Source organism: Mycteria americana, chromosome 16, assembly GCF_035582795.1.
Source record: "Mycteria americana isolate JAX WOST 10 ecotype Jacksonville Zoo and Gardens chromosome 16, USCA_MyAme_1.0, whole genome shotgun sequence".
Lineage (NCBI taxonomy): Eukaryota > Metazoa > Chordata > Aves > Ciconiiformes > Ciconiidae > Mycteria > Mycteria americana.
The window spans coordinates 7705260-7730354 of NC_134380.1; the positions used below are offsets into that span (position 1 = coordinate 7705260).

A 25095-nucleotide genomic window follows, 5' to 3' on the forward strand; every position below is an offset into this window, starting at 1 on the left:
GTAAACAGCTTCACTTAAATCTCTATTAAGACTTCACAAGATTTAAGGCATATATCCACGTTCTCTCCAGCATCTGTCAGCAAGGTCTGCATTTCAAATACTGAATAAATTAAAAGCTCTCTTCAGATCATAGACAAGATAGAGTTCTCTCAAAAATACTTGAAAGATGCAATTGTCTATACCCGTTTAATATCACCTCCACAAAGTTTTCAGCTACAATTATACAGTGCAAATATGTCAGACTTATAGCCCATTTCGCACAGAGTACTTGTTTTATGTTATCACTGCTTACAGACAAGCTATTACATTAAATACTTGTAGCATTCATTTCTCAGTTACACCTAATGGTGTTTGGCCATCCCTGCAATACTTTTAAGATTTTCATACCTGACTGTTTATCTGTCATTGGTGAGCCACCATTTACATCATGAGTTACAGGTGCTCCTGTGATACCCTCTGCAGTACAGCCAACCACTGTTATTCCTCCTAGCAAGCTATCGGTTTCTGCAGAGCTGTTGCTAGTCATACTTCCACACAGAGATGACTTGTCCACTTGACTGGGATCTGCTTCTTGAGACCCTTCTTCTCCTGCAGGATAGTCTGTTTCCCTTGCCCCTGAAAGATTAAACTCACATGTTTCTTGTGGGCAAAAAGGGGAGTCACTTTTCTATCTAATAACAAACTAAGCTTTCAAACTGAATGAACTCTCCAGCAATTGAGATTTAATGTGCAGGTACCTGTCTACAAGCTTTTTTTAACATTATCAGCAGACGTTAAAGATGCTGTCACAAAGCTCAAAAAGCAAAAGCAGTACCTACGCATGCTGCACATCTGAACGTCAGACGCTATATTTCAATCTGCAGAGTTTTCCAACTAGTTTATTTCTACTTCAAATAAATTTTCCATGAAAATAAGATTTCATAACAGTGCATATATGCAGGGATACCTTATCTACATCTTTAACTGCAATAGATCCTTTGTTCTGGAAGAAAAGCTGCTTTCCTTTCATACGACCCTCTCAAATACTTTTACTACTTAAAATATTATTCTTGGTTTCTTGAAATTTTCATCGTATTTTACTATATTTTATGCTGGTTTGATTTTACAAGTTATACATAGTTTCAATGGAGCAAAACCTCAGACTTCACTGGAACGAGATTTCTTCTGAGCTTATTAAACAAAACTACTTCACTGGAACTAGTGCGAGACTTCTATAAGTGTGAGCCAAGAAACCCAAAAGCACAATTATTTCTTCTCCAGAATCATAATATCTTCCTATTAAACTTCCCTCAGTATACTCTCCACATACACTCTCAATGTAACAAGGATTCCCTCTACAGGAAGCTCCAAGACTTGCTACTTATCTTCAAGAAGCTGAAGAGGTCTAAAAAGCCAACATATTTTTCTTTTGTGAAGTTCAGAGTTCCATAAAACATTGGCACTATTTCACAATTTATAACACAGCAGACAAAATACTTGTTCCTGGTTACTAATGTCTCTTTACCTTTGAGTTAATTTAGGTCAAGAGACAACCGAAGAGTGGAACAGTAGAGTAGAAATGCAATAGTTTTCCCTCCAACTAAACACTTTTTATTGCTGTGGTACAGTAACATTTTATCACATTAATTAACAAATCTTTGGTGTTTTATTATGTAAGAAAATCTGAGTAAGATACAGTTAAAGCAGGAGCTAAAACATCCCAAGTCTTTACCTGGTACACTAGCAATACAAAGCACATGAGAATTGCAAACAATGAAGCTGTCCAGAATATTTCCTGGTTGATTAGCATCAATAATGATAACTTTTGTAGCAGAATGTGTGCTAGTACAGATCCAAACTAGACTGGATAATTCTTCCTGATGTTTCAGCTCCTTCTGCTGGTCCTGAAGGAGAATAAAGGCAGAACAGAAGTGAACACCAACAGGAAGGTGGACAAGAATAGAACTATTGCCTTTGATCTAGTATGTTCTTACATTATCAACTACAGAAATATACAAGTTAAATATCTTTAATGCCATTGCAGAATTACATGTATTTACTTGTTCTCTGTGTATCTGGAATAGAAAAACCCCTTATATTTCTTACTTGTGTAGAAAACTATAGAAAATAATTATACTGCACAATTATACATGCACAATTATACAGTTAGACAAGTATAAAGCTACATAAGAATACTATTTACGTATCAGCTACCATACTCAGTATCACCACAGATATGATGTCCCAAAGCACTTCAAAATTAAGCCTTTGTTTCTATGCCCTTAATATGAATTCCATGCACTGATTATTCATGAAAACATGAAGACTAACACATTTTTAAATGATGGCACAGACACCTAAAACCCCTTTTTTTAAATGGCAGTCAGAACATGAACAATTCTGTCACAAATGTTTTTTAAAGCAGGCAGCACTGGTATAAGCAGTGCATCATTTTGCTGTAAAATTGATTTGCTCCTCAGATTTGCCAACGAGCTGGCACACAGAAAAGAATCACAGTATTTTTGCAGATGGATTCAATAACCCAACTATCTTGGGTTGATGACTACCCAAGAAAAATCTATTCATTACCAGTAAACCTGATTACAAAATATATTATTAATCTACAGATATACGGTAAAGATGTTTAACTACATAAACTATTCAACATGCCTTCCTGTGATCTTACCTTGAGCTCTTGATCTAGTTTATCCAGGCTACTTTGAGATCCTGTTTGCTGCTTGTTGCCATCTGCGTCTACACCAGTCACATCATTGTAGAATACACTAGCACCAACCACAGACCCACCATCTCGTGTTTTCCCTCCTGACAGGTTTACCCCTACAGCACACCACAGCTTGAAAGAAAAATAAATAGTTGACTTAAATGTTAAACTAAAAACACACCATTGTTAAATATGCTAAGTTATATCAAAATTATTACATATCTGCAGTCCATTTTAAGGAATCCATTAAGATTAGAGTCACACACATTTCTACTGAAGCTTAAATTCTGATTCACCTATGCTTTAAAAAGAAACAACTTTATTTCAAGAAGAAAATAATTGGGTCTAAAATAAAAATATTCAAGCTATAGGTTGTCTCCAATTCTCTGTATCATCGCTGTAAATATCCTACCTTCATAGAGGTATCCTTCTCATCTAAAGGTCTCAGGTAAACAGGTACAGGCAAGTTCTTCATCTTATTGTCAGCCTGGCCGCCATTTGCCACCTAGGCAAAAAAAAAAAAAACAGAAAAGCTTTCCCCTTTAAAAGAGGTTTACAGTCTTTGGAATCAGTTAATCAGATATTGTTAAACACGATTAAGAGTTTTGCATTGTGGTTTTCCTTAGAAAGACTCTTTTAACTGCAAAAGTTCAACAAAAAAATGCTGGAATCACTCAAACACAAGCTGTGAAATTATACTCTGTTCAAATTTCACTAAACATGGAGTTGTTACCACTACATTTGAAAACGTAAGCATGATACCTGTTTGTACTTCTGAGGTAGACTCCAGCCAAATGCTTGCACTCTACCATCCTCTTTCTGAACATGTGCTTTCACTTGGCGATACTGCTCTCTTTTCTGCTCTCTGCGTGAGGCTAAACTGGCTTCAGTTCTAGGGAAGAATAATTATTAAAGACCCTGTTATTTATGCTCTTTAGAATTCTTTGTGTAATGGGAGTTGCTATTAAACTCAATAGACAAGATCTCTGTGGAAGCACTGGGTTACCAAAGAGATCACTAGCTTTTCACACCTCACCTATAGAACACCAGGTTTCCTGTGAGCTATTTCTAAGGGACCTGTGAAAGACAGGCAAAACCAGGAAGTCAACTGTCAGTATCCTTAAAGAAAATTAACTTGGGTTATGTACCTTTACTAAAAGCTTTAAAAGTTGTAAACCAAAAGGATACATTGCCAAAAAGCACAGGAGGAAAAAAAAAGTTACAGATCCCTGTTAGCCTGACTCATGTTGTTCTATTTTTCTATTGGACTTAAAGTGAAAGTATCTGTACAGTTATTGCTTAGCTACAACACTTGCATATAAAAGCATACCACATGCTGCCTCCTGTACCTAAATGCACTTTTATGAAAGGCAGTGATACTTGCCAAATAGAATACTACTACCAGGTACCCAGAATACTCATCCACTGCTGTGCATTTCAGTCTGCACTATGTTGATTTCTTCTTTATCAACATTGACTTCAGGAGAACATTATACTTTGCTTAGCAGTAATGCTATTTAATCTCAGAGGATTAAGAGAGTAAATACTTGATGGAGCATATCTAGTATTATAAAACCAAAATGACTTACTCTTCACTGAGGAATTCAAAGGCTTTAGATTTGTCACTAGGTAATTGAGATAAGGTGCTGCTTCTTTTCTTGACTGATGGAGTAATATGCGAGGTTGGAGCATTATATTTAACATTGACAGGAGGTTCTGGTTTCTTAGCTGTATTGCTAGATGAACTGAAGAGCCTGCTAAAACTAGAAGAAGAAAAAAAAAAGAAAGATGAGAGTTGAGATTTGTAAGATACATCCAAATTTGACTATGCAGGCAAAACACTGCATATGCTAGCCTGCTCAAGCCGGTTAGACTAAGAAACTGGAGCCCAACATAGCAGCAGCCACCACATACACAGCACCACTCTCAAAGCACAGATGATCATGTCAGTAAGAAAAATTCTTAAAGAATTATTATCCTATTCCTTTATCAAATTTAATGGGATCTTCATCTTGAATGAAGACCTACAGGGAACCAACAAAATTAGGATGAGAACATCACACCTGGAAGACATTTTTATGAAGCATATTAGTTCATGCACAGAGCACTTAAACCCCACCATTTTCTAGGCTAAAAGATAGAATAGCTATCAGCAAACCACAACATCAAAAGGACTATTTGGCAAATATCTTGTTGTGAATAACACTGTTTTAGATTTAAAGAGCTTGAAGTTAGAATGGAAAATTTAACAATCAGTAAGCCATATTTCATACAGGAAAAGGAAGCTGAAATAAATGCAATCCACACGAGCTATTCAGGTTTCTATTTTTCATCATAAAAAAAGGATCCACAAAAGTGTTCAGAACAAGAGTCCTGGTGCATATTCAGCTAGAAAAAAAAATTACAGCACTTTGGCATTTAACTTCACAAAGTGCACAGCCATTCACTACGTGATGCAGCTTACGATACATTTTGTCTTCAAGAACAGTCTTACCGAGCTGGCATGCTAGGTAACAAGAGGAGAACAGTTAAGACATCTTCATCTGCCAAAAGATAATTAGCTAACATACAAAAGTGTGCCAGCTAATTGGTTAGGGTCTTTTATTTATTTTTGCCAGTGAGTTGTGTTTCAATACTTACAACTGCCAAATGCTTGATCTCTTCTTTTCTTGCATGGCTGGATTTTCTCTTGATGCTCTGCAAGAAATGAATTCCAAGTTTACTGAGTAAACATTAATTAAAAAAAGGAAAGGAATGGAACAGTGTGTAACTTGCTTAAAAAACCAGGATAACATATCGAAAGTATCAAAGCCTGTTTCTTCACATTGCCACTTCTTTTCTGATCAGAGCACAATATTGAAACTCTCACTAGATGAGCTGGAGTTACATAATAAACATCATCCACATTCATTTGTATCACAAACACAACTGGTGAGTGCTTTTCAGACAGAAGAGAAATCTGTGTAACGCTTTGCAATGGAAACAGCTAGAGGAAAGCAGCAAGTGATTTTAAATTCTTCTGCCTCCTGTTTTTTAATATTTTAACCATTGCCTTTTCTTTTAAAATCTCTTATTCTTCAACACATCAGTAAATAAATGATAAAGTGATCGTTCCTGAAGCCATAGATGCATTAACGGAGACAGGAGGGGATTCCTACAGGAAAAATAGCTATAGAAAAGCAAGCCACGTCTGCTTGGCAATATGTATTTTTCCTCTCACAGACTCGGAGTCGAAATGGCTCACAGGTTTGGAGGACAAGAGAAGTTCGATGCCACCGTGACACCTGACCGGCAGGCGGCACCAAATGACACTGCGACCGCAGGACACAGGCACCTCGGGCGGTGCGACGAGAACGGGCTGAGCTCTGAGGCAGAAGACTCTTGTTTTTAAAACCGTATCTTCCAGACAGCTCAATATTCAGGATGCAAATTAGACCCGATCACCAGCTTTACTGCTTATATTTAACAAACCTCACACAGTTTTAAAATGGCAGTTTTTCCACAAACAATCCAGGTCCTTACAAATGGATTACACTCAATCTGAAGTCTGTACATTATTCCTGTTTTGACATCTCAGCTGACAACTGGGCCCACTGCTTTAACGTATGTGCACACATACACACAGTAATTTTTCCTGCCCACCAAATTAATGTTATTTATGATTACCAAAATACACACATTTCTTCAAGGGATGCTTATTTCACATCATATGAAGTAACACATCTTCACTGAGGTCTCACCAAGAACCCATTTTGATGAGAAGTTATATGCACATAACTTTAAAACAAACTTATTCATGGGCACGTGGGGAGACAAGCAGAAGGGCAATTAAGGCCTCAAACTACTGACCAGATCACTCTGCAGCTAAAAATCAAAAGCTTGTAAAATCCAAGCAGCTCTATCAAAGATTTTTAGAAGAGCCTTTTACCTTATCATCTCAGTCCATCGGACAGCTTCCTGAAGCTCCATCAACCTCTCTTTATACTGATTTCTTTCCATCAGAACACGGGCCATTTCAACACGAGTAAAACGCTTCCGCTGAGCGGTGGGGACATCACTCTGAACACACAAAAAAGCAAACATAGGACAAACAAAGGAGCACAGTAGGGCCTTGCAGAGTCAGCCTCTGCCTTCCGATAAGAGTCAGTTTAGGGCACAATTCCAGATTCCAAATCATTTGGGGCTTTGTAAAACTAACGCAATTTTACCTTCCTCTCCTCCCATCCTTTGTATGCAGGATAATCTGAATAAAAACCAGTTCTTTAAAGAGAATGTGACACACTATAATGGGCAGAGAGGAAAGAAAGAAAACTAGACATGATCAGTTTAAGTTTACTTGTGCTCTTTAGATCTTCTATCTTTTCTATACATGGAGGAAGAAGTTTACCACTACTTATTAAGCAGTATAGGTTAGTGGTGCTCACTGAACACGTGAGCTTCTAACATCCCATTGTGGATTAGACGTACAAAAATACACATACACACATACACCTACATCATCATCCTCTTTAGCTTTCTGTCTTGCTTCCTCTGCTTCTGCACGAGCTCTAAATACAAAATAAAAAATAGCCACCATTAGATACCACAGGGTTTAGGGGGGTTTTCCCCTTTCTTTTTCACAACCATGGAATTAAACTTACTTTCTCAGCTCTTCTTCTAGTTCCTTGTTCTTCTCTTCAAGCTTTTGTTTTGCTTGTTTTACAGCCTCTAATTCACCTTGTAGTACATCCTTCTCACAGGTCAATTCATCCACCTTTGCTATCAAATCATTCTTCACTACATTCAGTGCATTTCTACACAAACATTTAAATACACCATTACAAGGATGACTATAGTCTCACAGTTTAGCTTCAGCCTGATTTTATTCTTGAATTTTAAGACCTACAAATTTCTTACATAGAGCTGCTGTAAAAAGATACAGCTTTCTAAAACAGGTCAAACCCTCTCCCCCCCCCAAATCTCAAATACATTCACACCTCTGTATTAGAAAAAAGTACTGATAAATCAGAACAGTTTGCTTAGAGGCTGAATTCCTCAACAGTGCTCCAATGGATTAGCTTCTGCAGTTACAGCTGTGTTTCTAACAGAAAAGGCAGGGAGTTGATCTCATTGGGACATCGCACTGCATTTCTTGTAACCTTACAAGGATAAAAGCAGCTTTTGCTTCTAAGGTCCTTAATTTCTAGAATAATACCAACTAAGCTGTATATATTTAGCCAAATATACCTACAAATTCAAAACACTTATACCACCACTACTCTTAGAACTGAAAGCACATTTGTATAATTTCAACTTTCTGTATATGAAGATACTACAAAATAACAGAGGTCAGTATTTTTTACATACACATTCTCACTTACTTTGTCTCCAACAGCTGAGTGTTTTCCAAAATAAGGTTTTCAACCTCACGACCCATTCCTTTGCAAAGGAAACAAACGCATGAAATTAGCAGATAAAATGGATGTTTTTACAAAACCTATGTTTTGCCATTATCTAAAAAGAGCTGAATTTTAAGTATGAAAAACTTGCCAGAGAAACTGTGAGCTATCTGAAGTTTCAGGACCTACCTTCTACAATTAGCTTTCCCCTCCACCTTCTTCCCAACCTGCCTTCAATTAAAGCCTAAAGGCAACCTTGGCTAGCCACAGGCTAGTGCTACCTCCACCTATTCCATACATTTTGAAGAGGTTACAGTACCATTAAGTTAAAAACCAAACATGGCATTACTGGGGAAGTATTAGTCCACAAAAAGTTTTAAGTTTAAAATGCTCAACTGTCTTTTATACTATGTTAGAAACAAAAGTTATCAGTTACAGACACAAGACATGCTGAATTATAAAGCTCAGGTTGCAAAAGCCCTGCAGATTTCCCCAGAGCAAATGATACCTTACCAAAGAAATTATGGTCTTTAAAGCCCATGCATTCCATGTAGAGCAAAAACAAGAACAAGAAACATTTCATGTAAGGTGTAGTATGAGTGAAGAGCAATAAAATACTTAGACTTATGAAGTAAGAGTGAATTAAAACAAAGCCATCACAAAAAATTTGAAGTGGAATGTAATGTGATTAGAAGCAGGATTTATACGAAAGACAGAGGTTAAAAAAGTTAAGTTTGTCACAACCATTTCTACTGGTTAGACCTCTTATAAAAATCAGTAACTTAATAAAAGTCTATCTCATTTTCTGTGAAATAATTTAGAAGCACAGTACGTGGAAGAAATACTAAGCCATTCACTAAAAGTTTCAAATTAATATGCTACTATGGAAAAAGGCAAACTCAACTCTTCATGTAACTATTTCAATATTATTTAAATTTCTGAAAAATAATTTCTCACCCTATTGTTTGTATGCCTAAAATAAGATAATTTGCAGGACTTCAAAAAGATAAACTTTCAAGCAGAAAGTAATTATTTTGCATCTTGCACAGCAAAATAATTACCACACTGATAATGACAGAAATTATGCTAATTCAAGATTAACACAACAAATGAAAAAGCTATCTTAATGGTGGAGGCCTTTTAAAATACCCTATGAACACAATCTTCTACACAACTTTGGTAACAGAAGACTTAAAAGATATTTGGATAGCCATAAAAAAAAGTATCTAAAAATAGACATGCAAGTCAAAGTTCCCTCTTTTGGAATTTCTCTCCCTGGGTTTTGGATTAAAAGTAAATGACACTTAATAGTGAAGGAACTTAGATCAGCCATTGTTACTTTATCAATATCTGGAGAAATCCCCTACACTACAGTCATCAAGAGGTTTTATTCAAGTGGCTATTGCTTTTTAAATGTTTTCAGTATTCACAGATAAAAGTACCTAGGATCACTTCCAACAGGTTTCAGGATCCTTTATAATGCAAGAACAAAAACTAGAAAGCCAAGAGTGCAAAGGCAAAAAAAAAAGTTACCAAGCAGGGAAAAAATGCAGAGAATGTATTTTATGAGAGCAGCAGCCAAGAACACCTAACTTGTAGAAGCAACAGATTTCAAAGAATTTTTTTTAAAAAAGAAGCATACACACCAGAATATTCCCCTGGGTATGCAGCCCAAGAGAAAACAGATTAGAGAATCCCAATTAACTACTTTTACAGAACTCCAAACTAAAATTTAATGCTCACTTAGAACAGATCCAAATGCTTGAAACCACTGACTATCCTGGATGCAGATGTGGCTTTTAAGTAATACAGAGTAATTTGGACTATGGTTGTGCTCAAAGTGAAATCATGATTATATAGTAAAACTTTTAGACCAAACACATTCTGCATAACAAATGCAGTTATAACAATGTGTTCATTTTGCACACACTGGTGTTTCTAGCAGTAGTTTTATGGAAAATGGTAACGAAGTCAGTGACAAACTTTTGATACATTAAACTAAGAAGTATATTTTTGCCCATGGAAAACAAAGCATCTATTATCAGGAAATCCTGACAGTAATTTGGTTTCTTTAAACAATCTGTCATGTAGCTAAGGGATGGAAGTTGCTATATGTTAATACTTCTCCAGTATCTATATTTTTGCATGCAGAATGTGTCATTAGTTGTCTCTGTCACAGAGTGCAAGAGTTTTGGATGGAGTATGTTCCAGCAAGGATGTGGTGGTCCTCACTGCTCAGGATTCACAGCAGCAGAGAGTGACAACAAAGAAAAACCATCTCTCAGACTGGAGATAGGCCCATTACTCCTAGTAAGTAACAGTTTGCAGAAGTGTCACCTACTCAATGTAAAATAAGTTTCTGGTGGAACAATGAACAACCAGAAATGCAGACTGCACACACAACAGTTCTAAATAATACTACTAACAATCTGTATTTTTGCTAGGTAAGATGACAGAAGCAAACAAACTGCTGATTTTCTGTATACAACCCATTTCTAACACACACAAGAGTTGCATCTACATTTTATACATTCCATAGTACCAGCTTTATTTCAAAATGAGGCCTGAACACTGATAGGGCCAAAAATATCTTATGTTGTTTATAGAAAGAACCTTGTTTTAACAACCTTTTTGCTCCTGATCAACTCATATTCCCAAAACTTACATTTTGTTCAGTCAGCACACAAGTAGCAGCAAGCTGCTTAGGGGGAAAGGAAATGTGGGTTCCCCCTCCCTTTCAATTAATGAAATTCTCAAATTACCACCACTGCATTCTGCTGCAATTCTCTCTTACAAGTTAAATTCCATAGAGAGGTGATAAAGCCAGGCCATTACAGATTGGGCACAATCTGAATTAAACTACCTAAAACTAGCTCAAGATAAAAATCCTTGCTCAAGACAAAAAATCTTTGTGTCAGAGAACATGTAGAGAAAACTGAAATAGAGAATAGCATAAGAAGTGCCCCAAAAGATTAAGGCTGATATTGTTACACTGAAAGAACAAACACCTTCTCCTGTTTTTGCATTCCAATAACCACCTAAGGATGATACTCAAAAGATTTTAATGCAAATGAACCCTAACAGTAAATCCAGCAAGGATAATTAAGGACTCCACTAACAAGGAAAATCCCTCTTTAAATAACCTTTCTTACCCAGTAAATCTGCACCTTCATCCACATCTCCAATTAGGCCAGAACCAGCAGATGACAGCTCCTCAAAGAGTGACTCTGTATTACGGTCAAATGCTTTGTTCTCTATGCCTTTGGTAGGAGTGCTATTCAAAGAATTAAAACAAGACATAAAAAAGCAGAAAGAAAACATTCCCACATTGAAGAAAGTTTTCTCTGTGTTTTTAACAGTAGTTCATTTGTTACCTCCAAAAAAACAGAAGTAAAATTTTCAAAAGCTTTCAGTTGGCTTAGAGTCCTAGATTCTATTTTCAAATACTACTTTGGCATCAAGATTCTAAACTTGAGGTAGCTGCTGATTTTGAGCTGGTCAGGATTTTAATAAATTAAAGTATATCAAGTTTTGCCATATAGAAATTCAGCCCCATCAGGACTTAATCAGCCCAAACGCTTAAAGAACAGACAGTTCAGCCAAACTGGAAGTCATTTAATATAACAAGAACACAAGAGAACCAAGTAGAGATCAAAATATTCCTCTGGCCAGAAAGGGGGCTTCTTTCACATAAAGGTCTTATGCCATTACTATTCACTATACAAGATCATTTCTTCCATCTCATCACAAGAATGAAACACACAGACACATTTAAAGGACTTGTGGCTAGACCCTAAATCGTTCAGGGCTTGCCTAGAAGATGAGGCACTCACTCCACTACTAAACAGCACTTGTTTATTTTTTTACAGGGCTTTAGAGCTTTTGAAAGAAATGTTATCCTTCACAAGCACAAGCCTGCAAAGAAGCAGAACTCAGGCAAAAGCATTCTGCCAACACTGGGATTCCACCATCAGAATCTGATAAATAAATGCTGTAACATTTGCAAAGTCAGTCATAACTCCAGATTTTAAAGATATGGGTGAAAATACAAGACACAGCTTGGAAACTGCTAGTACCTTGAAACCTTGATCTACAGAGAAAAGGCCTCTTGGTATAGACCCTTTGCTTGAAATACAGAAAGAATTTTTAAGCATTCTAAAGTCTGCTGTAATATGAAATACCCTGAACATTCATCAAGTATAGCAACAGAATGAAGAACTGCTGTTGTACTTAACAATTCCTGAGGAATTTGGGGAAGTAAGGTCAGAAGTAGGAGATTCGTTATGTAATGCATTATCTCAGTCCGGTAAAATTTCTAAACAAGTCACAAGTTCAAAACCAAAGTCTGGTACCTTCTAAAATGAGTCTTCCTACTCAAATTGCAACACACAACTTACCTGGAACCCTTATATCCACTGAGATCTTTATCCATATCCAACTCTGGAGTTGACTCAATGATTGCCTGAACTTCAGATTTTTCTTCATTTTCAGTTCCACCTAGGAAAAAGCAAGTGGTATGTCTCCATAACAACAACAACAACAAAAATCACTGTGACATATGACATTATCTACATGCAGTTCTTAATTGATCACCAAATTAGTAGACTTCTGTTCAAAGACTTATCAAGGTAATTAAATGAGAAGACCTATGGATTTTGATACTCTAGGGCGGACAGTGGAATGTCTAAATCTCTCCTGAATTTAACTTAAGTCATCCAACAGTACTTGTTTTCCACTATTTCTGCAATCGAAACCAAGCAGATGCCTATCATCTCCTGACTTTTCGTGTCTTGATGAGTGCCACTTCTGCTGTTTACAAGGAAGTGTCATAAATAATTCTGATTCTAGAAAAATAAGGACTAAAGCCACCAATAAACAACAGACTTCTATCTCTTACCAATACTCTGTACTCCTAAAAATATTGAGTAAAAAACCCTACTTCTCATTTGTGGCACAACAATTAAGATATTTCATAATGGATTAAATATGAGGTCCATAGTAACCGTATACTTAAAAAGTTAAAGCAGCTCACCAGTGGACACATTTCTTGTCTCTTGAACTACCTGTACTTCAATATTCTTGCTTACGTCCAGCTTCTCATTTGGCATATCTGTGTCCTTTGCAAGCCCTTCAACATCTTCCTTTTGAGGAGTTTCAGCAGGCAGTACAGGTACATCTGAGGCAGCTGTGGATGCTGGAGTAGTAGATTTTGAGCCTGCTTGGCTAACATCAGAGAGCTCATCCTAAAATTGAACATTACCATTAAAAGATTAACACAAATTAAAGTATTATTAGAAGAGTTAGGCATATAAACTAAAGAACAAACACCAAAATCACTGTATTTTACTGAAGAATATGCATATGCAAAGAAAGAGGAATGGAAAGAATACTTTAAGCCAGTACTGCCAAATTCATCTTTAGACTATGGCTGTTTCACTTCCATTAAGGAGGTTATAGCTACATAAAACATGCCCTTATTTTTAATCCTAATGTTTGGTCTCAGTTGATAATTACAGCCATGACTTTAAGGTGCTTTTCTGTTAAGTCTTCTAGACAACAGGCAGCATTCCCATATCAGTAATCCTTCTAGCTGCACAATGAACTGCTGAATCTTCCCAAAGCTGTTATAAATTTTTAATTCCTCAAAATGTGCATAATATCTTAAAACATCTTCTTAAAAAGTGGACACTGAAGCATTGATGCAGAACATGGATTTAACTGATATCAAAGTATAGTATTTGCAAGCACTTCACTGAAACTGTGAAGTGTTTTTACACACTTTCCAGTCTGAACTGTAAGTCCTGGACGACATTGCGAATGAGACCGTGAACTGCAGTGACTACTTGTCCAGTTAGATGTTGAATCAACTATGGAACATCAGTAAATAGCTCCTTCTTAGAAGCCGATTCCTGGCAACAGTTTACACTACAGTGACACTGTATGAAGAACCGCAAGTATGGCTTGAGTATAGACTCAAGATTATGGTCATTACTCTGATAGGGCTGCATCAGGCACTGTGTTCGAGGGCAGGCTAGACCATGTTTGATATAACTAGAGGCTACTACCTGATAATACTAATAGCCCTTTTCTAGACCTCGTCTCCTTTCATTCACATTTCACTCCTCATTCATGACCAGAGCCATACCAGCAGCCAGACATCTTAACTATGACTTAAATAGCACACAACAGTGCAATCTCAGTGCAGATATGAAAACAAGTTGTTCTGTTCAGGCCAGTATTTTCTAGCACACAGGGTTAGAGGAGTCTCGGGGGGGGGCCATGGAAATCAAGATGACACAGAGGCTGCTATGTGCAAAATGAAGGCAAAATGGTAAGTTTTGATAAAAAGTTTTTAGGGTCTTGTTTGGGAATCGGAGATGACAGCAAGGCTCCTAGACAAGTCTATGACATTTAAAGAGGACATATCTGTTAGCTCAGGAAACCAAAACTTGTCAAGAATGAAGGAAATTTAGGCTTTTTGAAGCATCAATTCATTGTACTGCTAGCACCCCTTTTTGAGAAGGAAGTGAAACTGAATTTTAAGGTTATTTAAAAAAAAAAAAAATACAAGAGAGACCTGTATATAGACACACATTCTCTCATTTGTACTTAGTATAAGATTACCAAGAATTGTAATTTCTAAATTTTTACTTTTGGAACTTTCTGGCACAATAAGATTTTAATTTGTGGGGTCAGGGAGAAAAACACACATTTATGTATATCAGCGTAAGTGAAAAGCTTGCATCCTGTAGTGACATCCCCACATGGAATTTGCAAGCCTTAGAAACAAAATTCAGCACTTTCAAAACCTGCCTATCAATTGCTTCCAGTTTTCATCCTTTTTTAGTAAATTCCAAAATAACCAGTAATTAATATTTGATATTCTGACAAAATTATTCAGAAATATAGTCAACTAACAGATGCCTCTAAAGGAATAAAACATGTACACTTACCCATAGTAGTACAAGGCAACAAACCCAACATATTAAGGTGTTAGGTCCAAGAAAAAAAAAAAAGGCGCTACACAATTTACCCAATTGCCTTTTGAACTGGTGAAGTTCAGCTGCTGGATAGTGATTCATACTTCAGCAAGCAGATACAGAAGGGAGGAAATGGTACCCCTACCAAGGGAATCCAGAGTTCACACACACAGGGAATAAAACCTCAGAGCTCTTGGCTCTGTTCAAACATTCCTACATCTTTGTATTCCAAAAGCATCCACTAACTGATGCAGCGCAGACTGATCACTGACTTTCACACACAAAGCTCAAGAAAAACTGGCTTGATAGCACAAGAGAAAACAGTGAAGAGAATGGTCCTTTCCTTAAAGGAATTTCAAATAATTCCATCTATTTTACATTTCTGACTTTATTATCTACTGTATTTTTTTTTTAGCTAACTTTTGGAAACTATTCCAATTAAACTATCATGAATGTTTGTTCTAGAACTAGTGAAGATGAAATGCAATTCCATTAAGTGACAATGAATTAATCAAAATATCTCAAAGCCTAAGCATTTGAAAGTCAATGCTGGGTTGACTTAGCAAATTTGACTCTTCTGGCAACGTTGCCAAAAGAGCTTTCCTGAAAAAAGAAAAATTAGTTTAAAAATTAGATAATTAAACCTGAAGAAGTAGTAGCTCATGTGCAATGCTTTGCAGCAATAAGCAGAAGAGAATGAATGGTACATAACTGTACATTGTCTTACAATGATATCCAGCAACATCACTACTGTGCAAGCTACAGGAGACGCAGTCTTTTTAGTCTGGGTTTCTCCCTGACACCTACTCTTTGTAATACTTTGAGAGGAAACACTGACCATTAACAAAATGTTCATCCATGAATGGAAAACAGATGCCTGAAAACAGTAGCATCTTGCTTATGCCTTGTACTTGATGGTAAAAGTATTTAGAGGAAATAAAAGTATTAGAGAAAAAAGTTTCAAATTCTGGTTATGACTTCAATATATCACGTTATTCAGCATGTTCACTTCAGAAGTACTTCACATTCACAGCTAAAAAGCAAAGATGCTGCTTTGGACCTAAGGAACTTATTCTGACTAACTAGGTTTGAAAAATTATAGTCTGTGCTATTTTGTAAATTCTCTTTTAGCTGCGCATTATTTTTAGAAGACCTATACCAAGAAGCCTATTTTGACAATATAATTTTCTGAGGGGACAGGATGAATCAGAGACTTCCCTTTATACCTCATCTCCACTTATTCTTATTCATAACTTTTAAGTTGTATTTCAGTCAGCTCTCCTAAAGTCTGTCAATTTATTGATGTTAATTGGCATAGGACAAAGGGAATAGGAGAAATTTAAGATCCAAAAGTTGTCCTAGCTAAGAGTTTATTAAGTGACAATTTTTAGATCCAAACTCCTGTTGTCACTTTGATATGTTTATAATTAACCATTACTTACACTTCTCATTATCTCCTTATCACCTCTAGGCAAAAAAGAAATGTCTGCGTTCCAATTATGTCTGGCTAGTTTTTAAATTCTTATCAGTTTAATAATCCCCTGCTAGGTATTAAATTCACTTTGGAGGAAATTCCTCTCAGCCATATGCCTTTTCAGAAATAACAGTACATCCATAGACTTCAAAAAAAAAAACAAACCCAAAAAAACAAACCACCAAAAAAACCCCCACAACAAACAAACAAAAACAACCAACCCACAAACCCTCATCAACATAAAGATATAGGGAGGCTTTACACATTCTGGAGTTCTTCACCCTGCAGATCCCTCCTCCCACTCTGCTGTTAGTGCACCCTAGTCCCGACTGCCAGATTCATCACACTCCAACACCACTCCCCCATTTTTCCATTTCTGCAGTTTGTTCTATGCCACCCTCTCACTGTTGGAGCCCAGAACAATTGCAGGAATTATAGCCAAGCTACAAGTAAGGGAAATCATAATCACAGGCTAATTTAGGAAAGTTAGGTCATTCTCAACTCTGCAGTATACCTACGCTATATGCCTGATAGTAGGCAGAGGCTGCGTTAAGAGTACTGCCTGTGTAGTAGTCAAAGCTTTCCTTCTAAAAGGATATTACACCAGCAGACCTGTTTACACTATCTAGTTACATATCTAATGTGTAAAGAACAAGTGACTGACCTTTGGAAAGGGTCCTTAGTCAGAAAGAAAAAACCCACTCCTGTGAGTAAGAGGAGAACTAGCTTGTATTACCACTTATTCAGAAAATGCAACCCAAACTCCATTTCTTCCAGTAAATAAGTTCCCTCAAAGCTCATTTAAGTAAGCAGCATACTGGGCTTACACAAAGATGATTTAGGGTTTTCCCTCCTCCCCTTCAATTTCCTTTTTCTCTCCACTAAGGAGCTATAATCTGTTTATGGGAGTTTCTCCTAACACACAAGGCAGCTGAGCTGAGTGCTCACCTTTAGGCTTGTGTGGGACCGTGGCTGGCTTAGCTCGTGGAATTTCCAGTGCTCTGACCCAGGCGTTTCTCCTGCTTCTCTCTGAGTTTCAGGCGTAAGTAGTGCATCTCCTGGAGGTAATGGGAAGATGCCCAGTGATATCGGACGCTCCTTTCTGTTTGAAAGAGAGATAGGTTTCATCAGCCATTTCAGATGTCACAAAATTTATTTTCCTGTACACCTCTGAAATCAGCAGGGAAGTGGTAAAATTATAGGTTCAAACAGTCATACACCATGCTCTATTAAATACACAATGTAGCATAATACACAGTTTGTATTACAACACATAATTCCTCATTTCACATGATTTAATTGCAAATAGTCTATTTCATGACTTTAGGCAGCAGTTATTGATTGCACCAAAGCTAATCTATAGTAAACACATTTGACAGAAGTGCAACACAAACTGGAGTATAAGATGAAAATGTTTCCTTATTTCAGATTAAATTACAGTTTTCAGCAACCAGTCTTAAAAATACCATTTTGCACTTTTTTTTTTTTTCCAAGATACAGTACCACATAACTTCTACAACAGCCAACAAGCTAAATCATTAACTGAAGCATTTGGGAAAGTTGTAAACAATCAGCTTAAAGTCCAACTCTTCTCAAAATTTACAGTAGTTTTCTTCTGAAGATCAGACAAACTACATGGATTTGTATAACTGAAAAAACCTGGGTCAAGGAATTACTGATGTTAAAACTAGCCCAGCCAAAAATTGCAGTTTTAGCCAAGATCAGTTCAACACTCTACTTCACCCTAAAGCTGCACAAAAGCTTGTGCCAGTAAGGCAAGTGACTTCATCCCAACTCTTCACCATCTCTGCTGTCTGTATCACTCCTCTATGGCAAACGTTTGGAAATTCCAAAGCTTCATATAAAAAAAAAAAAATCCCCAAGTCAATCTTGCTCTCCGTAGTGTGATCGGTGAACAAAAAGACTAATTATTGCTGGTAGCAAGAGACAAAAACATTGTGTAGAATGCAATTAATAGGATGCTACAGCCAGCCCTGAAAAGGAAAAATACCAGCCAGGCACAGAACTGAGATAAAGTAAAGTATTTGTTCAGTCAGAACAATGAACTACAGAAAAAAGGACTGTAATCAACCAGCACAGCTTTAAGTATACTAAAGACAAAAGGTAAAGGTGTGCACAAGTAATGGCAGAAAATTACACTTCTTGAGAAAGCATTGCCTGTAGTAGCCCAGCAGAGACAATCCAGACAAAATAATATTAAGATTTGAGAGATCTCACATTTTAGCACCATAGTCAAATCACAACCACATACACTTTCTTTTGCAAGGCTTTTCACAAATTAAACATAACCTAGGCAGAATTCTGTGCAAAATTAGTATCTGCATATAAGTTATACGAAAAAATATGAAAGGGAATGTTGAACAGCAAAAGAAAAAAGCCAAGCACTTCTATAAATTTTTTTTTTGTTTTGGTTTTTGTTTACTTAAAAGAAGAGTTAGTCAAGAAGGGATTGTATTGAGCAATTAAGCAGTAAACTCCTTTTGGTAAATTTTACATCGCCAAAAAGCCAATGTTCAAATAGTAAACAATTTTAATTGGCATGAACCTTTCCAATACAGGTGTACAAAGACACTCCATGTCACAAAAATCTTTGCAACTAATTCTCACATTGCATGTATCTTGGCCTTTTGTAAATACTATTCCAAATTACATGTTAATTTGGAAGTAGTTTAGCAGAGCAAAGTAGGCAGCAAAGCAAGTAAAGCAAAATCAGTCAGGGTTACAAAATAAAAAGCATCAGATACTGTTCCAGCATCTGCAAGCTAACTGCGCTGAAAAGTCTTCATGAAAAATAGCCGCAGAACTAGACAGAATCCAATTCCAACGATTCCCGCTATTGTAACAGGTTCTGCTTTTCTTTAGATTTCCCACAACTCTAATGTGTGTGGGGAACAAAAAAACACACCACATAAGCTTAGATTATGTCAAAAGACAGACTGAAACCATTTCATTGGTTAAGAAGTCCAGCAACAAAAAAAGGGAAAAAAGCAGCCCTTCAGTGGAAAAGCAAGCCCGTGATAAAGCATGCATTGTGAAGGGCCCTTTGCTTTGGAAAACGCCTCCCGGAGCAATGGTTCAGAGCAGACAGATTTGCTTACTTGCAGGATATGCCACAAAGCTTATCTTCTTTGCATTCTTCAGAAGAGAGAATTTAAACAAAGTGGGTACCAAAAAAATTCACAACTGACATTTGCTTTTTTGTGGAATAGTTTTAAATAAATTTTATAATGAACGTATTTTGATGCGCTAAAACACAGTTCAGGTGCATTGCAAGACTACACAGTAAACGAAGTTTGAAAAAGGGGGCTTATTTTGGAAGTGAAGGTTTTTATGTGCATGTCTGCATTAAAAGAAATTCTCTGATTAGACTGAAGCAATTGCAACTTACTTCACTGGTTGTTGACCGGAAAGCAAAGAACCCCTTCTACTCCCCCAATGTCCAAGAAATATCTGAAAATACGACAGTGAACAGAAGGCAGGCACATGTTTTAAAAGCCTAAACTAATATTCTGAAGTGATGTATTGAAGCATTTACAGGAACCTTTCGGATAAGCAACCAGATGCTCTGTTCCAAAATCCGAGTAGTGTTAAAAAAAATAGAAACAATTCTTCTACAATTAGATCCCTTCATCCTATATTTTTATCTTGTTTAAATGAATAAAAGACTAAGAAACTGAGTTCCAATTCCTGTAATTGCTAAAACAAATTACTAGGGGCTGGAAAAAGCATAGCTTCCCAAAACCCTTCCATTCCATTAAATATTCTTCAGGGGAGCAAAAGCACATTACAAAAAACCTATTTCTTAAACCATCTGACTGCTTAAATATTAAAAAAAAAAATCTAATAGAAGTTATTGAACATGAAGTTCAATATTCTGCTTTGTTTTTTTAAAGTTGGGGGTTATTTGTTTTGGGTTTGGTTTTCCCTCCCTTTTAAACAAGTACAGCCTTACTAACTAGATCAGTCTATAGAGAGTTACACTTTATTTTATTTCTTTGTGTTTAAATATTCATACACATTTATTATCAGTTATTAATAATTGGTATTTCTTTTATCTATTGATTGGCTTTAAACCTTTGGAACAACCCTTCTGTGCTCAGAGACCCAAGTTAAAAGCGTAGTACCATAGAAAGTCTACATGCACCACCTATTAAAGTGAAAAAGTCACATAGCTCTTTCAGAGAATAATATTTTCCAGCATTTTTCCCTTTTCAAATAAAGTTTACTATTAAATTTACAACCAGAGTTTAAGTATGTCAAGTTTTCAGGGCAGAAAGCTACATTTTAGAACTTCTCCAGCTGTCTTCCATTTGTAATTACAGTACTAAAACATGTCAAAATTACTTTTGGTCACAATATTCTAATGCATCTCTGCTACTGCTCCAGGCAACTAGGACAAACAGAACATAACTTGAGGGGGACAGAGTTGGCAGCTTGCCATACAAGTACAGAAAAAGAGGAGAGGATAACATTTGGCTGAACAATAGTGAATAGGCTTTAGGAGCTCTAATGCTTAAATAATGAAAGATTTCTTTTCCCACCAACCAATAATCAGATTTTTTTAAAAAATAGTGTGGTCAATTAATTACCATGTTTTTGAGCAGATCATCAATTAACTGATCTTACATAATTCTTTTGATTTAAAAAAAAAGTGAAATTTAGTAGTACGAGGCCTCAGACTGCATACATTTATGGCTACACAAGATCAACCAAGTGCCTGACAATACACTGAACGTAAGCTTTATCCACGACATTATCATCACAGCTTTTTTGCAGGGTACGATAAATGAATGTAATAGCTTTCTAAAAAAAAGATACATAAACTGACCTTGTACTTGCTTAAATAAAAGGCAATGAAGTTTGAGTGTATAAAAAAATACATTGCCATATCCCAGTCCCTAAATATGTTTACAATAGAATTTGAAATGTTTATATAATTTACATCTCTAATTTATCCTTGCTCTTTCTGTTTGAAAGGAAAAGGGAAAGCAGAGAAAAGGGAAGAGCGCGTGAAGCCAAGGTTCAGTAGGTCAGAGTACCTGAGTATCCTTGGTAGGTTCTGCGTCAGAGCTGGCACACCAGTAGAAATAGAAAAGTGCACAAGCAGCAAAACAGAGAGAGACACCAAGATAGCCGAATTAATGACCACCGCCCCGCCAACGAAGCCAAACACAAACAGCAGCATGCATCCAGGATTCATGGCGCTGCGCTGGCATGGTGAAACGCCGGAACCAAGAAGGCTACACAGGGGCCGAGGGTGTATCTTTGTAGGCAAAGTCTGTCATTCAGCCGCTGCCACAAAAACAATGCCATCGGCAGCAGCTTTCCACTCTTCTGCAGCAGCTCCAGAGCAATGACATCACCGCTCTCCTCCCCCTCGCGCCGGGAGCCACCGGGCTCCTCGCAGCATCTATGCAGCAACGCAGAGACACAGCCAGCCCTGGAGTTATTCTCCCCTCCTTCCACTCTAGCAGAGTTCATAGGCTAGAAAGCTTCAAAATCTGCATAATATATTCACATCAAGCCCTTCAAACAAACGGGTACCACGATACACACTTTCATCAACCCGTACACAAAGCCACAGCAAGATATCCATTATTTTGGGACAGCTGCTGACATTTTCCCTGCCTACTCGAATGCAAACACTCAAAAAAGCTGAAATTGTTTAAGGCTAACATACTACATATATCTCAACGTTTAGCAGTACAACAGCAAAAGCCTCTTTCTACTGATTTCTACACTATTCTCTTACCGCATTCCAATCATACAACAAATCTTTCCGATTCAGCCGAACTGTTGTTATAGGATTAAAGAACAAAGTCTTGCAAACACAAATGAATGGATTTTTTTTCTTTCATTTCAGGGTGAGAGCATAATAAATAGCTTACCTAATTCTACTGTGTGTTGTGGATTCTAGCTGATCACCCCCTGTTAGCTGATGAAGTTTGGTTCTTTCCAAGTGCTCCATATAATTGTGAATCATCTGTTTAAAACGAGAGAAACAGTAAGAAATATTTAATACCATTTACTTTTACTACAACTGCATAATTCTTGGCCAATACAATATAATCTTCCCCTGTAATTCTAAAAATAGTAAAAGCATTCAGAAACATTAAAGAAACAGAAAAAGAAAGAAGCAAAATTATACAGTGTGTAAAACCACAAACCAGAGAGAAGCCCATAATAAATAAAAAAACTGGAGAACTTACTTGTGCATTCATGCACAGGAAACATCCTAAGGGCACACGAAGTGCGTATGATATTACAAACAAGAGTTTTGAATGGAAGTGCCATGTTCAAATCTGTTTCAGAGGCTGTTTAAGACCTCTATGTCCAATAGATATTAAAATTTACTATATGACACACAATACATTTCACTATAGCCTAACTGCAAAGAACTGCAAAGGTCAGACAATATGACCTCAAATAAACATAATGAATCTACAAACTAAGAATCAGATTATTTCCATAGAAGGAAATATGAAGTCAGCATCTCTCTCTTTTCTTCCAACATCCAAATAAATTTAAGTTCACTTATAGAGAATAAAGAAAGCTTTGGTTTTAAATGATCTAGACTGACATCTCAAAAAGGAGCGAGTGCCTATGGATTTTTAGCACTCGAGAAGAGCTTTGCTTCCTTGCTCTCTTTCTTTTAAGAGACAGCCACAGGCCAACATGCTGACTCCTGTAGTCATGACTTATTTAATGAACCCCGATTCCCATCAGCTAAAGAATGATGCTACTCAGACATAACTGATCTGGGACACGCATGGGGAGAAGTAACAGGTATCACTGCATCACTCCAAAAGGTTAATTTGGACACACGCCTTTGAAATGAAAAATGGGAAAGCCTGAAGAGAAGCCTACATGACATTTGGTATTTTTAGCATTTCTGCACTTGCATTCAAAGATGAATAGGGCACTCAGAGGGAAAAAAAAAAAAGAAAGAAATAATAGGTGTACTGCAGAAGAATTTAGTGTACTTTTTTTCTAAGACATATTCAGGTCACATCTCAAAGGCTTCCTCTAGAAAAACATACCTATTCTGTAAAACCGTAATTTCTTCTGCTATTCTAGAAAGGGTATACGCGCACTTTTAGAATAGGATTAACACCAGGCATTTGTACAACAAATATTACATAACCTTTTACTATGGGGGCATCTACATACATTAGGACTGAATTCGGCAGCACCTGGAAACCTACATCTACGTGTTACTTTCAAGTCAGGGCTGATATGTCCAAGGCCAGTAAGCTTGACCTTCACATGCTACTAACTTCAGTTAATATGAGCTTCTCCACAAACACTGCTTGCCAGCACTAGCTATATATGAATATATATTCTCAGTCTGAGATTCTTTCGGTAGAGTGAACTGGCTTAAGATATCCCGATTGATGGATATTCTATAAATCAGTAATTTATATGGTTAAATACTGGTTACGTACAGATCCTTGTTTTCCCAGCATTCACCTGAACTAATCAATATAATTCAGACCAGAAAAAAAAGAAATATCTTGCTATTTTTAGAGCAACATTATATAATATACTTTAACTGCTGTCAAAAGCTTACAACATTTATCCTCCAACAAAATTATATAAATGCAGCATTTTACTAGGACCATCTCATTTGCTTTCTGAATTTTTTTAATGCTTGCTCATACATAGAAGCAATCAAAAGAATTGAAAGCTCCACCTTCAACTATCCACATTTCTTGGGTTTTCTGTTTCCACCAAGCAACCAAAATTAGGTGTTCCAATGGTTCCTGTGCATAGTTTTACACAACAAGCTTATTATAATCCAAATTAATTTAGGAATTCCAGGGGAAAAAAAAACAACGCATAACTTTGAAATGCACATTAGACCATTCTGTATCCTGTTCATGTATTCCCTCATCATGGGAGGGAGATATTACTGAACAGAAGCTGACCTACCTGCAAACACTTCCATTTGCAGCACACCAATTGGTTTCTCTAAGTAAAATTTTAAACAGAACATCTGTGGTGCTTTTTAGCTAGTAAACAGAAGCTGAGTAACTAGTATCTTTCCAGGGAACAACTAACACATGGGAAACAGAGAGTAGGGTCAGTAAAACTCACACAACTTCCATGTTTTGCAAAATACATGGTTCAACTGACTTTCTTCCCTCCCCTCAGTCTATTCTTTTGTTTACTGAAATGTCTCATCATATTTGTTACCCACATAGAGAGGCTAGAGGGCAGGTCAATTTAAAGGACTATGTAGTTTAGTATTGTTCTGCAGATGAAAATACTGCTGATGGTAAAATAAGCAAATCTGAAGGTCACATACTTCAGCATAAAGCACATAAGCTACAGAAACACAAAAATAAAGATGAAAAACCAAATGTGTGCATCATGTGCAGTGCAGCATGGCAATTTGTCCACAGATCCAGGCTATACATGCCAGTGGTGACCCAAAAATCAGAAAAACAGCACTGCCTTGATCCAGGGTCCCAAGGATAAAAGCTGACAATACTGGAATATTGTCCACAAGCAGCAAAGTTCCTCACCCTCCCTCCCTAC

General features: G+C 36.8%; 2 protein-coding genes across 3 annotated transcripts in view; one reads left to right on the forward strand and one right to left on the reverse strand.

Moving 5' to 3' along the window:
- Window positions 1-25095, forward strand: part of LOC142417888 (nucleoside diphosphate kinase-like) — a 180616-nt gene that overhangs the window by 121096 nt on the left and 34425 nt on the right. The window lies entirely within an intron of this gene.
- Window positions 1-25095, reverse strand: part of SPAG9 (sperm associated antigen 9) — a 68437-nt gene that overhangs the window by 17516 nt on the left and 25826 nt on the right. For both annotated transcript variants that reach the window (XM_075519184.1, XM_075519183.1), the window contains exons 4-19: window positions 22443-22537; window positions 17482-17635; window positions 13112-13322; window positions 12477-12576; window positions 11232-11353; window positions 8062-8119; window positions 7342-7494; window positions 7197-7248; window positions 6630-6760; window positions 5342-5398; window positions 4291-4464; window positions 3464-3593; window positions 3114-3206; window positions 2666-2833; window positions 1712-1883; window positions 388-615 (exon numbers count right to left, since the gene is read on the reverse strand). In XM_075519184.1, the coding sequence (XP_075375299.1) occupies window positions 388-615; window positions 1712-1883; window positions 2666-2833; window positions 3114-3206; window positions 3464-3593; window positions 4291-4464; window positions 5342-5398; window positions 6630-6760; window positions 7197-7248; window positions 7342-7494; window positions 8062-8119; window positions 11232-11353; window positions 12477-12576; window positions 13112-13322; window positions 17482-17635; window positions 22443-22537 (2098 nt within the window). The remainder of the gene's footprint in view (window positions 1-387; window positions 616-1711; window positions 1884-2665; window positions 2834-3113; window positions 3207-3463; window positions 3594-4290; window positions 4465-5341; window positions 5399-6629; window positions 6761-7196; window positions 7249-7341; window positions 7495-8061; window positions 8120-11231; window positions 11354-12476; window positions 12577-13111; window positions 13323-17481; window positions 17636-22442; window positions 22538-25095) is intronic.